This window comes from Lathyrus oleraceus, chromosome 7, assembly GCF_024323335.1.
Source record: "Lathyrus oleraceus cultivar Zhongwan6 chromosome 7, CAAS_Psat_ZW6_1.0, whole genome shotgun sequence".
NCBI lineage: Eukaryota > Viridiplantae > Streptophyta > Magnoliopsida > Fabales > Fabaceae > Lathyrus > Lathyrus oleraceus.
In genome coordinates, this window is record NC_066585.1 from 465973981 (window position 1) to 465988124 (window position 14144).

Below are 14144 nucleotides of genomic sequence, written 5' to 3' on the forward strand. Positions count from 1 at the left end.
GTAACCTTAGAGGGCGCTTTCACAAAAGCGCCCTCTATTGTTGTCCCTCCATTTTTTTTTGGCTTCACTTTAGAGGGCGCTTTGTTACAAAAGCGCCCTCTAAAGGGGGCCTAAGAGGGCGCTTCTAAAAGCGCTCTCTAAGGCTTTCCAAAAGTGCCTTATAAACTGGAAATGTACATGGACATAGAGAGCGCTTTTTTATAAGCGCCCTCTAAGGTTACCCTTAGAGGGCGCTTTCAATAAAGCGTCCTCTATTGGTGTCCCTCCATTTCCTCATTATTTTTTCGCTTCACTTTAGAGTGCGCTTTGTTACAAAAGCGCCCTCTAAAGTGCGCTGTCTATTCCAATAGTATGCTCCTTATTTTTTCTCTTCACTTTAGAGTGCGCTTTTGTAATAAAGCGCCCTCTAAGGGGCGCTGTCTATTCCAGTTTTTGGCGTAGTGATTTGTGTTACAATAAACCTTATTAAATTCAAACAAGTCAAATGTTTTGAATGTATTTCTTTGATGATATGACATTTTGTCGTGTATTTATAGTTTTATAAATCTCAAGAGCGCATTGATAAAGGGATGTATGAAGAATTGATTCAAATCTTTATAAGGTAAAAAAAAACTATATTACACTACTTACTATTAATTTTACTATCTTTTTATCTATAAAAAATCTAATTTGAGAGTCTTACATTTTTTCTTTACAACGAAAAACAATTGTAGGAAAAAAGAAAATACTTCGAATAAAGATTTCATGTTCGACATTCATCTTAAAGAATGTCATTGATTACACAGTTCAATAGTACTTTGCATGCTTTAATACAATTTTGAATATATTTGTTTACCATTTTCAAAGTGTAATAATATTCTTTTTAATGCTATATACAATAGAAATCTCATAAAAAGAAAAACAAACATTGATTTTTCTTTGATGTGCGCATTAAAAAAATAAAGATTTCATGTTCGACATTCATCTTAAAGAATATCATTGATTACGAGTATCAATAGTACTTTGCATGATTTAATATAATTTTCAATATCTTTGTTTACCATTTTCAAAGTGTAATAATATTATTTTTAATGCTACATACAATAGAAATCTCATAAAAAGAAAAACAGACATTTATTTTTCTTTGTTGTGCGCATTAAAAAAAAAACGGGCAGACGGGCACGGAAGTGCCTGTCTGAACGCTAGTTATATATAAAGGGGATAGTGAATTTTGGGTTGACCTATTTTCATTCATTATTTGTCCTCAATTTCTATTCACAGTTAACTGATTTAAGTTTTTGATCCCCATAACTTCTTCTCTTCTTTCTCCATTTTGCAGAATATACTTTTTAAAAAACCATATAACTTCTTCCTCTCCTTTTTGCAAGAATACTTCTCATCTCATTAATTTTCTTCTGCAAAGTATCCTCGCATTTTTATATGGTTTGCTCTGATATAACATTGATTGAAGGTAATCTCTTTGTCAAACTAAGTATATAGTAATTTCATTTAATTTTTCTATCAAATCCACAAACAAAAATCTTATAAGAACAACATCGAAATGAGAAAATATACATGTGTTTTTACTATATTTCACTATTTTTGGATTTTTACTAACTAAACCAGAAAAACTTGGTGAAAATTTGAATCTATAAGTACTAAAGTTGTGTAAAAATTAATGGTTGATTTTTTGCGACATACTTGCAATTTGGGGATTGAAATAGTGTCATGTTGATAGCAATAATGCAAACAAAATGAAACTGTTTTTTTCTACTAATTATTACATATTCATATACTTTTATATTTTGATAACTTATAACATGCATAATTAATTTTATTTAGTCTATGATATGTAGTATGTCACTTTAAAAAAAAATTAGTCATTGTTATGTAGCATGACACTTTATGAAAACTCCATTTATTATGCATATTAATTTTGTATTCCGTTATTTCATGCATAATTACAAGTAATAGTATATTGTTTTATTAAGTCTTTAGTATATTTTGTTCTTCAATTGCAGTAAAACTAAGGAGGGGTTTTAATTAAAAACATAATTGCACTATATGGTTTTTCTCTCTTATGAAATATTCAAAATTATTAATTTGTCACCTTTCTTATTTCATGTACAATTACAATTTTTCAATTTAAAAATAGGCAAACATAGTTAATTACGACACTAATTGAAGAATTTTTTTTATAACAAATCATCTTTTAATGATATATCGATTTTCGATCAATTGTTTATGCAGAGGATTCAGTATAGTTCCCCATTGGCAGTGATTGAAGAATAAATTTTATGTCAAATCATCTTTTGATGATATATCGGTTTTCGATCAATTATTTATGCAGAGGATTCAGTATAGTTCCCAGTTTGCGCTAATTCGATATCTTCGACTTGAAGATTACATGTACATTTATTTTATTTTTCTCATTACATCATTCTTTGATGTTTTTCCGGCATTATAGATTATGTTTCAATACTTTGTATATATTCCAATTCTTCTTACAATTTGAACAGTGTATGGAAAGAATCTTACATTGCTTTTGTACGCTGTTTGTTACATCTATAGAATTTTTTGTTTTGGAAAATTGTGATGATGCTTCCTTTGATATGCTATGGTTCTTTATTGCTCATCGGTTTTTATTACTTGCAACTAAAAATGAGAAGGTTGCATATCAGAATGACAATTACTTTACCATGATCAAATAATTAATATCTACTTACTGTTACCATGATCAATTAAGTTGGAAAATTAATTACGTTTTATAGTTAATATCTACTTATTGTGTAGGTTTGATTTAGACCGTTCTTTATTATATTTAAAAAATACATTGACTTATTAAATTATTATTATTACTACTACTTTTATAGTATTTTATTTATGTAGTTACTTGCCTTTATTTATAAGTGAATATGTTCAAGTAGTACTTCGAAAATAATTAGCTATAACAATTAAAAGGCAAAACTGATACCTTTAGGATCTACGGTTGGACATAGATGACAAATATTTAATTTTTTTAAAGTTTATCTTTTTATTAATTATTACAATAGTTTATAGATAATTTATTATGAAAATTTACAAAGAATAAAAGAATGAGATAACATGTTAAAAAGGGATAAGAGATAGTAAGAGAGTGAGACAAATTGAGTGAGATATGAAAAGAGATGTTAAATATTCATATGTGACATATGATCAAAATAAATATTTTCTCTATCAAAACACTATCTTTTCTCACTATCTTTTTTTTTATTAATTTATATCTACACTCTATTTATAACTAAAATTAACTTAGTTTTTAATCTAATTAAGTTACACTGACTCGATTAAAAAATTGTAGTCTTTAAACAATTTTTTTAAACAAATTCTTTTATCACACACGCAGGTATTTAATTAGTACACTAAAAAAATTGCTCTAACATTGATTTCCATTTTGGTTACACGACATACCAGTATTATATTGTATTCTTTATATCATAACTAAATATGATTTTCTTATACATCCAAACTAGAACACGCTGGAATCTTCCAATTATGTAAGGAATTGAGATAGAAGAATGTTGAAACTTGTTTCGACATAAAAGTAAGTTATACTTAATCATTTATTTTATGGTTTTATGTTAGATATAAATTAGGTCATACATATTCTCACTATTCTTATGCAATGAATTTTAGATAGGAGACTTTGAAGATAAATGAAACACATGGAAGGATGAACAAACAACTTCATCCATCACCAAACTCGACAATAATGTGTATTTACCTTTTCCGCAATACGTATAAAAAACCGTTTCTTGCACTTTCACCACTCTTTCACTAACATTTTTATCATCCTTATTGAAACGGGTCAAACGTCTAAAAACTTACTCTGTCGGTTGAAGTTCCACGGTGATAATAGATAAAACACAACTTTGGAAAATGGTGAAAAGAGAAATAATATCTCAAAGGATTTAGAGGTTTTTATTTTATTCATTTAAGAATATTTTTACTCTAGAATATTTTTGAATACATGAATTTGACTTCTATTAATGGTTTATGTAAATAAAACCATATATATTTACTAAGTCCATTGTTTTCCATTTTTACCAAAAATCCAGGTAATTCAGAAACAAGTCATAATTATTGTTCTACCCTAAACTAAAACAAAGTATCTCCACTCTCCAAGTATACACTTATTTATGCCACAGTAAACCATATTATATTCAAACGAGTAAAATGTTTTGAATGTATTTCTTTAATGATATGATATTTCATCATGTATGTGTAGTTTTTTAAATCTAAAGAGCGCATTGATAAAGGGATGTACGAAGAATTGGTTCGAATCTTTATAAGGTAAAAAATACTATATTACACTACTTACTATTAATTTTATTATCTTTTTCTCTAAAAAAATCTAATTTGAGAGTCTTACATTTTTTCTTTACCACGGAAAACAATTGTAGGGAAAAAGAAAATACTTCGAATAAAGATTTCATGTTTGACATTCCTCTTAAAGAACGCCATTGATTACACAGTATCAATAGTACTTTACATGCTTTAATATAATTTTGAATATCTTTGCTTACCATTTTCAAAGTGTAATAATATTATTTTTAATGCTACATACAATAGAAATCTCATAAAAAGAAAAACAAACATTTATTTTTCTTTGTTATGCGCATTAAAAAAAGCGGGTAGACGGGCACGTGAGTGCCTGTCTGAGCGCTAGTTATATATAAAGGGGATAGAGAATTTTGGGTTGAATTATTTTTATTCATTATTTGTCCTCAACTTCTATTCATTATTTGTCCTCAACTTCTTTCATTCATTATCTACACTCTATTTATAACTAAAATTAACTTAGTTTTTAATATAATTAAGTTACGCTGACTCAATCAAAAATTGTATTCTTTAAACAAATTCTTTTATCGCACACACAGTTATTTATTAAGTACACTAAAAAATTGCTCATACATTGATTTCCATTTTGGTTACACGACATACCCGTTTATATTGTATTCTTTATTCATAACTAAATATAATTTTCTTATACAGTCAAACTAGAACACAATGAAATCTTCCAATTATGTAAGGAATTGAGACAGAAGAATGTTGAAACTTGCTTCGACATAAAAGTAAGTTATACTTAATCATTTATTTTATGGATTTATGTTAGATATAAATTAGGTCATACATATTCTCACTATTCTTATGCAATGAATTTTAGATAGGAGACTTTGAAGATAAATGAAACACATGGAAGGATGAACAACTTCATCCATCAGCAAACTCGACAATAATGTGTATTTACCTTTTCTACAATACGTATAAAAAACTATTTCTTACACTTTCACCACTCTTTCACTAATATTTTTATTATCCTTATTGAAACAGGTCAAACATCTAAAAATTTACTCTGTCGATTGAAGTTCCACGGTGATAATAAATAAAACACAACTTTGAAAAATGGTGAAAAGAGAAATAATATCTCAAAGAATGGAGAAGTTTTTATTTTATTCATTTAAGAATATTTTTACTCTAGAATATTTTTGAATACATGAATTTAACTTCTATTAATGGTTTATGTAAATAAAACCATATATATTGACTAAGTCCATTGTTTTATATTTTTATCAGAAATCCAGATAATTAAGAAACAAATCATAGTTGTTGTTCTACCCTAAACTAAAACAAAGTATCTCCATTCTCCAAGTATACATTTATTTATGTCACAATAAATCATATTATATTCAAACAAGTCAAATATTTTGAATGTATTTTATTGATGATATAACATTTTATCATGTATTTGTAGTTTTTTAAATCTCAAGAGCGCATTGATAAATGAATGTATGAAAAATTGACTCAAATATTTATAAGATAAAAAAGACTATATTACATTCCTTACTATTAATTTTATTATCTTTTTCTCAAAAAGAAGTCTAACTTGAGACTATATTACATTTTTTCTTGAGTAACTCTAATTTTAAGTGATTATATCTAAATACAAAAATCCATGTATATCTGAATGACGAGAATGGAGGCGATAAACCCCCGCCCCGCCAAATCTTCAACTCAATCCTCACACTCTCATTTCACCAATGACATATCTTTCCCACTCACACTTTCTCACCCCCATCTCTTTCTGCACCCTCCCTAAAACCCCAATCTCCCTTTTCTCATTTCACACCACCTTCCCCTTTTCCACGCTTTCTCCACCGAGATTTACCTCACTCCCTAACCGGAGCCTCTCCCACCCCGTTCCGCACTTCACCGCCGCCGAATTCTCAGGCTCCGTCGACGACGACGACGAATTGGTTGAACTGCCAGAGGAATCAGAATTAGACCATCAGGTTGATGATTCCGACGACGAAGATGTTGATGTCATCGCGCTCGAGCAAGAAGCAAAGGAAGTTGTACTGGAGTATTCAACCTCTCTATCTCGCATTTTGACTATAGGTGAGTAGTTGTTACCTTAATTTGCAGTTACTTTTTTTCTTTTTTGCAGTTTTTAACAATCATTGTGTTTGATGATTTCAGAAGATGAGAGTAGTGATGCCAAGGAAACGGATAAAAAATCCAAGAGGAATAAACCGGAGAGAAAAATTGTTAGTATATTGTTCAATTTGATAAACTCTAGACCTCTCGTTTGAGATGAAAATAATTTAAAAGACATATGAATTGGATTGCATGTGCTAAGTGGCAAAACACATAGTATGATTGATATCATATATTGACCAAAACAATCGAGGCAAAAAGCTGTGTTTTAAACTAATTAGAACTTGAATTATATATTTTGTTTCAAAAAGATTGAAATAACTTAGGGTCATTTGCTGAACCTTCCTGTATTTTGAATGGTAGATCCCTGACAATCTTCTCCCAAGGATTGCTATTGTTGGAAGACCGAATGTTGGCAAGTCAGCGTTATTTAACCGTCTCGTTGGGGTATTGAATGTTTTTTTATAGCTTTGTTTATTCTTGTTGATTCTTTCCTGTTCGGGGGGAAATTAGCATTTGGAAATTTTGACATGTTTGGAATCTGACTGCTGAATTTGATTCCTTATGATAGATGTTTACTCTCTGCGTAAATTGTAGGGCAATAAGGCAATTGTGGTGGATGAACCCGGGGTTACGAGGGATCGTTTATATGGCCGGTCATATTGGGGAGACCATGAATTCATGGTGGTGGACACTGGGGGTGTTATAACTGTTTCAAAATCACAATCCACTGTTATGGAGGACCTGGATATTACGACGACAATTGGTATGGATGGTATTCCCCTTGCCTCTAGAGAAGCAGCTGTTGCCAGGATGCCATCAATGATTGAGAAACAAGCAATTGCAGCTGTGGAAGAATCATCTGTTATTGTTTTCCTGGTTGATGGTCAGGTATTTGTTTGTTTGCTTATAAAATCATATATCTTACCTTCTCTTCCATGTCTGTATCTACTTTCTCTTGATTCTTTTTCTAATAATGAATATATAAAAAGATAATGAGATGTTTAAAAAAGTGGGTCTTACTTGTTTTGAGTTTTGATGGTTATTAACCGCTGGTGGTTCCTCCTTGTGCACCATCATGATTTTAGACAATATTTTTGGAATTCTATACTCTGGCTTAATCTTCAAAGCTTTTAGTTGTTTGTCTCCAGTGAGTTATTTGTGGTACCAATCTGGATACTGACTGCAGAGAACATTGTTATGCACTATAAAAATGAGATATCAATTTTTTTTGTTCTTATACTTATTTAAGTGCATGATTGATAAGCTTTACAATAATGATAATTATGCTTAACAGGCAGGTCTAATAGCAGCTGACGTGGAGATTGCTGATTGGCTACGGAAAAACTACTCAAATAAACGTATCATTCTAGCAGTTAACAAGTGTGAATCTCCACGGAAAAGAATTATGCAGGCATCTGAGTTTTGGGCCCTCGGGTAAGCAATATTAATGGAGGATACATGCTTGAGGTGTGGTTAAACACCATGGAATTTGATCTTGACACCTACTTTAATAAATAAAAAACTCACTTATTCTGATGTTTTATTGACATTGCCCTTAGGACTAAAACTTGTTCTATGGTATGTATTATTTTTCATTTCGGTATCAAATTCGTGGATATGATTTTTAAGTGTGTCTCAACAATCATGAATTAATTATGTACATGTTTCAAGAGACCTTCGAGGTCAAAGGCGGTGTTTAATACACTTGCCTCACATTTGTCAACATCTAATCTAATAAAAGAATCAGATTATCCACTGTTGACGTGACAGTTAACTTTTTTAATGACTAGCTAGTTCGAGTGGTTGATTAATTATGGTGATGTTAATGTTCAACTAAGTATGGTTAGTTCAACTTACATATTAATAAATTCATAAAAGTATAGACTCACCCTTTTGTGTTAAAATTTACCTCAGTTTTTATTGGGCGCATCTTCATGTCTCCTCTTAATAGGGCGTGAGTAGGGCGTAACTTTGGTCAGACATAAGCAGTGGTGCAGCTTGAAAGCTTTGTGTGAGGGGGTCAATTTGTTTAATGTGTGTTATACATACATATTTTCCCAATTCCCATTAAATTAATCTAGATCTGGTGGTTCAGTGGTTAGTCCTAGTTACTATTGCTTGCTAAACAGGGTTCGAACCCAGAACATTTCATTATTTCATTTTTTGCTTAAAAAATTAAGATATGCAAAAAACTCCCTTAAAGGAATCAAACCCAGATTATGGTGCATGAGCTCATCTGGCTTTGCCACTGCACCACTTGATATATTTGTCATATATGCCCATGACATAATAAATATAATATTAAAGATATTATAATATGTGTACATACCTATTAAGAGCGACATTTTTTGGGGAGGCTAAGACCTATAAAGATTCGCCACTGGGCATAAGTTCTTGGTTGCTATGTTGTTCAATATAACCATGTGATGTTGATATAGGATATCACAGCTATTGCATATTTCATAAAGAAACATCATTTCTCTTGCTAATTTGGACCTTTTAGAGGTCTTGAAGTCGTTGAGGTTTAACATCTAGATACATCATGAACATATTGAAATTATAAGAGACAAACCATCATGTTTATTAATTCTATGTTATTTGACGAGCGACTGTAAAACTTAATTTGAATGATTTTGATTTACAAAATTGATTTTGCTTAATATTAAAGTTTAAAGTGAAGTAACTTATATTTGAAACAATTAACATTAAAAGTAATTTTGCAGTAAAACTTGGTTCAAAATTCTCAACTAAACACTAAAGCAACAATTTTTCACTTAAAAAAATGTGGTTTTGAATTTTGATATTGATATAAAGTATCAAAAAATAACTACAGATTGTTTTTGCACAAAACCACGTTTTATGCTTTCAAAAATGTGGTTATACTGCCAATGCTAAGCTCTTGCATCATGTTGTTTATTAGTGCTTTCCGAAGTGTCATATGTACTAATCCACAAGTTCCTTGCTATGGTTACTCTGATATATCAGGTTTGAACCAATTCCAGTATCAGCTATATCAGGGACCGGAACTGGAGAGCTTCTTGACCTTGTTTGTTCAGGGATACAGAAAGTTGAGGTTTGTTTTCCATTAATATTGAATTCCCTTCCGCATGTGTTATTGATAATGACTAAATTCAGGTGATACTTTTTATTGTTTACCAAGTTGGTTTGACTATATTACATATTCACCCACCAATAATAAGTTATTGATTATTTGAAAGCATTTTTTATACAACCTGGGGTCAATTTGTTTTAATCTGATTTTGAAAGCCTTGATTTTCTTACTTAAGCTTTATTTTATGCTATACAATAGGAGCCAGAGAATCTTGTTGAAGAAGAAGATTATGTTCCAGCAATTTCTATTGTTGGTAGACCAAATGTTGGCAAAAGTAGCATTTTAAATGCACTGGTTGGTGAGGACAGAACAATAGTTAGCCCCATCAGTGGCACTACACGTGATGCTATTGATACTGAATTTATTGGAGCAGATGGCCAGGTTTGTTTCTTTTGGCGACTTACTAGTAACTAATTGGTTTCTAGTGTAACAGAATAACCCAGTGACTGCTATAAAGTGTTTTAGCTTGTGTTGCAAAGAAATAAATTTTAAAAAGGATCATTTAGTTATGAGGTTTTCCCCATCCAAAATTTGTTGGTTTATTGCTTTATATTTTTGGATCATGCCAGATTTGTAATAGTGAATTGGTAAGCTTTTATATTTAGTTCAACATGATAATTATTTTCTTATTTTCTTCCTCTAGAAGTTCCGTCTTATCGATACTGCTGGAATCAGGAAAAGGACAACTGTAGCCTCAGCAGGAAGTACAACAGAGGCTTTGTCAGTGAATCGAGCATTTCGTGCTATTCGTCGTTCTGATGTTGTTGCTCTTGTCATTGAAGCCTTGGCTTGTATCACGGAGCAGGTGTCCAATCAGTGCTTTTATATATGAAAATAGACATGTTTTTACTTCTGATTATAATAAGGACTACTGCATAAAATGACCTTGGATGTAAATGGCATGCCAGTTTAAAAATTAATATTTCCCATATTCGTTTTGAAGTTTTTTTTACGAAACTACTTCGTACATTTTATAGGACTACAAGATAGCTGAAAGGATAGAAAAAGAAGGGAAAGGTTGTGTGATTGTTGTAAACAAGTGGGATACAATACCAGATAAAAACCATCAGACTGCATTACACTATGAACAAGATGTCAGAGAGAAGCTTCGCTTACTTAACTGGGCTCCAGTTGTTTATTCTACTGCTCTAGCTGGCCATAACGTTGACAAGTAAGTTTTGGCTGGAAAATCTTTGTTTACTCTACCGATAGTAAGTTAATTTCATGTTTTCTTTGAAATCTCCCAATTTCGTCCTTAAAACAAGTCCTTCTTTCTTAGGAATACATATTTATAAACAAAAATGAATTTGAATATGACATGGCGAATGATGCTAAACTTTGAATATTTTAGCATGTGCAATGTTTTTCAAATAAATAAAAATAAATAGCAGTTTCATTGTTGTGGTCATGGTAAACCTTATGCAACAGTCAAATCATCATACTCTTTGCAGAATTTTGTGGAGAGTAAATCTTTAATTCAGTCCTTCAAAATTAGTGTGTTATGACATTTGATATAAGTAGCCATCAAGCCTTTTGTCCCTATATTAGTCCTTAAAGATGTGAATTTGGTGAAAAATTTGTCGATCTAGAGTGGACCGAAGAGGTTGGCCGAGTTGATTGATCAAGTAAGACAGCACTTCCACGCTTCAAAGATAGGGGGTGGTATCTGCAAGTATTTTGACACTTAAGTCAGGATGAAAATGAGTGGGAGTAGAAATGGTATAGCAATTGTGTACCTTTCACTGAGCCTTGATCAATATATTTAGGAAGGGGTAATGGGAGAATGATTACGAACCAATGTTAGGATGATCTCTCACCAGATTCCTCACCTCCTGTCAGCTTTTGTTCGCCGAGACAATAAATAGAGATGGAACTCTACAGTTCCAGAAGGTCCACGAAGGTGGCCTCTTGAAGAGATCCTGAGGGGGCTGGGCCTTTCGAGTCCTGACAGGTTGGACCTATATTCCATTTCAGAACAGTATCTTTGTTGTAGGACTAATATGAAGCTATTGTAGTCTTTGAGGGACTAATACAGTTTACACGGATCAAATTATGCCATAATGTTCTATCAAAAATCATGTTTCAATCCGATTCATTAATCTTAAGATTTTTCTTAATAATTTCTTTTATAATTTTTCTAAGTATCAGATGTACACTTCTTACAACAGAATCTACATGTCTTCTCTCTACATGTCCAAACCACCTAAGTCTATTTTCCACCATCTTTTCTACTATACTACCATCCCAACACTCTCTCTCTAATATTATCATTTCTAATCTTGTCTCGTCTAGTCTTACCACGCATCCAACACAACATCCTCATCTTTGAGGAACTAATTTGGTGATAAAAATCTGTAAAGGACTAAAGTGACAACACCTTAATTTTGAGAGGATTAAATTAAGAGTTTATTTATTTTTATATACTATGCATAGTTTTCCTTGATGTGTGGCAAAAACAAAATTCTTGTCATTATGGGGTGAAAGTGATTTACATGGAAATGGACTTAAGAACTAGACTGTTTTTGGGATCTTTTCTATTTAGTTTTGGGCTAACTTTGCTTTACTGGCTGCATCCTGCAACTAATCTTTGGTTGATGGGTTTGCTTGGATGTAGACAATAAACTTGATACTGAAATTTAAAAATGTTAAAATTACGACATACCTAGGTCTGATATATTTTTCATTGTTGTTAATCACTTAACCGAGTAGCTGATTTGATATTATTGTTTTGAACAAAAGGATCATTGTTGCTGCTAGTGAAGTTGAAAAAGAGAGATCAAGAAGACTGGGCACTTCTATATTGAATCAAGTAGTACAGGAAGCGGTAACTTTTAAGTCTCCTCCCAGGACACGAGGTGGAAAAAGAGGGCGTGTATACTATTGCACTCAGGTAGTCACATCATGCAATGGTAGTGCTTACCCATGAGTTCCTTGGGTTGAGTTTTATGCTCTCACAACTTATATAATTACTTGGTATTTGTATGTTCTTAGTTCCTTACTAGATGTCCTCTTGCAGGCTGCTATAAGGCCGCCTACATTTGTGTTCTTTGTCAATGATGCAAAACTTTTTTCTGAAACTTACCGCCGTTTTATGGAGAAGCAGCTGCGTTCAAATGCGGGATTTCCTGGTACACCCATTCGGCTTTTGTGGCGCAGCAGAAAAAAAATGGAAAAAGATGAAGGTTAGTAATTTGTTTGAAGTGTTGGTAATGTCAATGTTTACTACTATATCATATTTTTACTTTATTTTGCTGACCCCTGCCTCGAGACTGTTAATGATGCATGCATATATGATTTGCTCACAGGAAAAAAGGCGACGCGGTCCAAACAAAATCCTGCTTCATACCGTCGAAAATTGATACCAATTACACAGTAGGATCAACATTTTATCGTACAGAAGAATTAGCTGTTGTTCTGTTTGTGTTAGAAAAGTGAAGAATTGCTCCCTCAAATGATTTTGCTTCCTGAAATTTATGAAGGGTATTAAAAGCTTAACTACACAGTAGGGAGGGATTGCTGAAGTCTTGATGAGAATCTTGCATTTGCTGTGATCGCGATCCTTTTGGTAATTTTAGTAGGCACTTTTAAGTTGGCTTAAATAGTCCAGGATTCCTAAGTAACTTCATAGAAAATTTATCCATAGGTTCATAGTAAATTTATCAATAGAAGCAGTTGGATTTATAATTCTGTATTTTTTTTAATAAGGCAAAATATATTCGTATATAACCAGAGAGTGCAAGGAAAGTAAAAAAAAGGTTATAACCACCCAAAATCAAGACGGGGCTTAAAAAACATGCTTACCCATACTCAGAACACAAGAAACAGATTACAAGAAAAATGAAACAATACAAAAAAAAGCTTTTTGTTTTCATCCACCACCAAAAAGGGTGTTTTACCTTGTCAATTGTTAAATGGGGCATGTCAAAAGTTTTTTATTTTATTTTATTTTATTTTTAAAAGCAGTCCATCTCATAACTTTATTTTTAAACAGGTCATTTCAAAAGTTAGTTTAAAGTGAATTTTTTATAAAAATAATCCACTTTTTCATTAAAATTTCTAAAATGTCCTCGGTTTCAAAAAAATTTCAAAACTAACTCATTTTTAGGAGGAGTCGCCAATTGGATTGGCTAAGGCACATGCCCTAGTCAATCCAATTGGCGCCCATGTGTATTACTTGAGAGGAGACGTCAATTGGATTGACACCTTAGTGTAAAATATAATTTTCTTTGATAAATGGTCTATGTGAATAAATTTGAAATAGGACCAATTGATATTAATAAAATTTTTTCGTTTACACAAAAAAGCGTAATGGTGATGACTGAGATCACCTAACCGACCTCCGGTCCCACATCCCCTAGCTACCTTAACCCGTGACCCTAACCCACTTGATGATTCATCACTGGTGTTTGAGTATTTGAGGGGCCAGGAGCGTCACTACCAACTGCAGGAGATGGTCTGTTGAGGTAGTCAGACAAGTCGGCATAGTCTTCAGTATGCATCGAGGGTGTACCGTCGTAGCTGAGTTCATGATCCATGCCAGAGTGGTTGGGTTGTGGTTGACTCATTGGTGGGC

General features: G+C 32.1%; 1 protein-coding gene across 1 annotated transcript; it reads left to right on the plus strand.

The window, feature by feature from the left end:
* The first annotated feature begins 5983 nt into the window (after positions 1–5983).
* On the plus strand, positions 5984–13255 carry LOC127101593 (uncharacterized). Its single transcript, XM_051039045.1, has 12 exons — positions 5984–6417; positions 6499–6566; positions 6820–6903; positions 7054–7347; positions 7754–7893; positions 9445–9532; positions 9770–9952; positions 10215–10376; positions 10549–10742; positions 12311–12461; positions 12588–12753; positions 12877–13255. Exons 1-12 carry the CDS (start codon positions 6060–6062, stop codon positions 12945–12947), a joined length of 1959 nt encoding a protein of 652 aa, XP_050895002.1. The 5' UTR covers positions 5984–6059; the 3' UTR covers positions 12948–13255.
* Positions 13256–14144: the final 889 nt, after the last annotated feature.

Bases quoted from the DNA above. Each gene is read 5' to 3' on its own strand.
- LOC127101593 (XM_051039045.1), top strand. From the start codon at position 6,060: ATGACATATCTTTCCCACTCACACTTTCTCACCCCCATCTCTTTCTGC. The intron at 6,567-6,819 runs GTTAGTATATTG...TTTGAATGGTAG, and splicing joins ATAAACCGGAGAGAAAAATT to ATCCCTGACAATCTTCTCCC. The intron at 12,462-12,587 runs GTAGTCACATCA...GTCCTCTTGCAG, and splicing joins GTGTATACTATTGCACTCAG to GCTGCTATAAGGCCGCCTAC.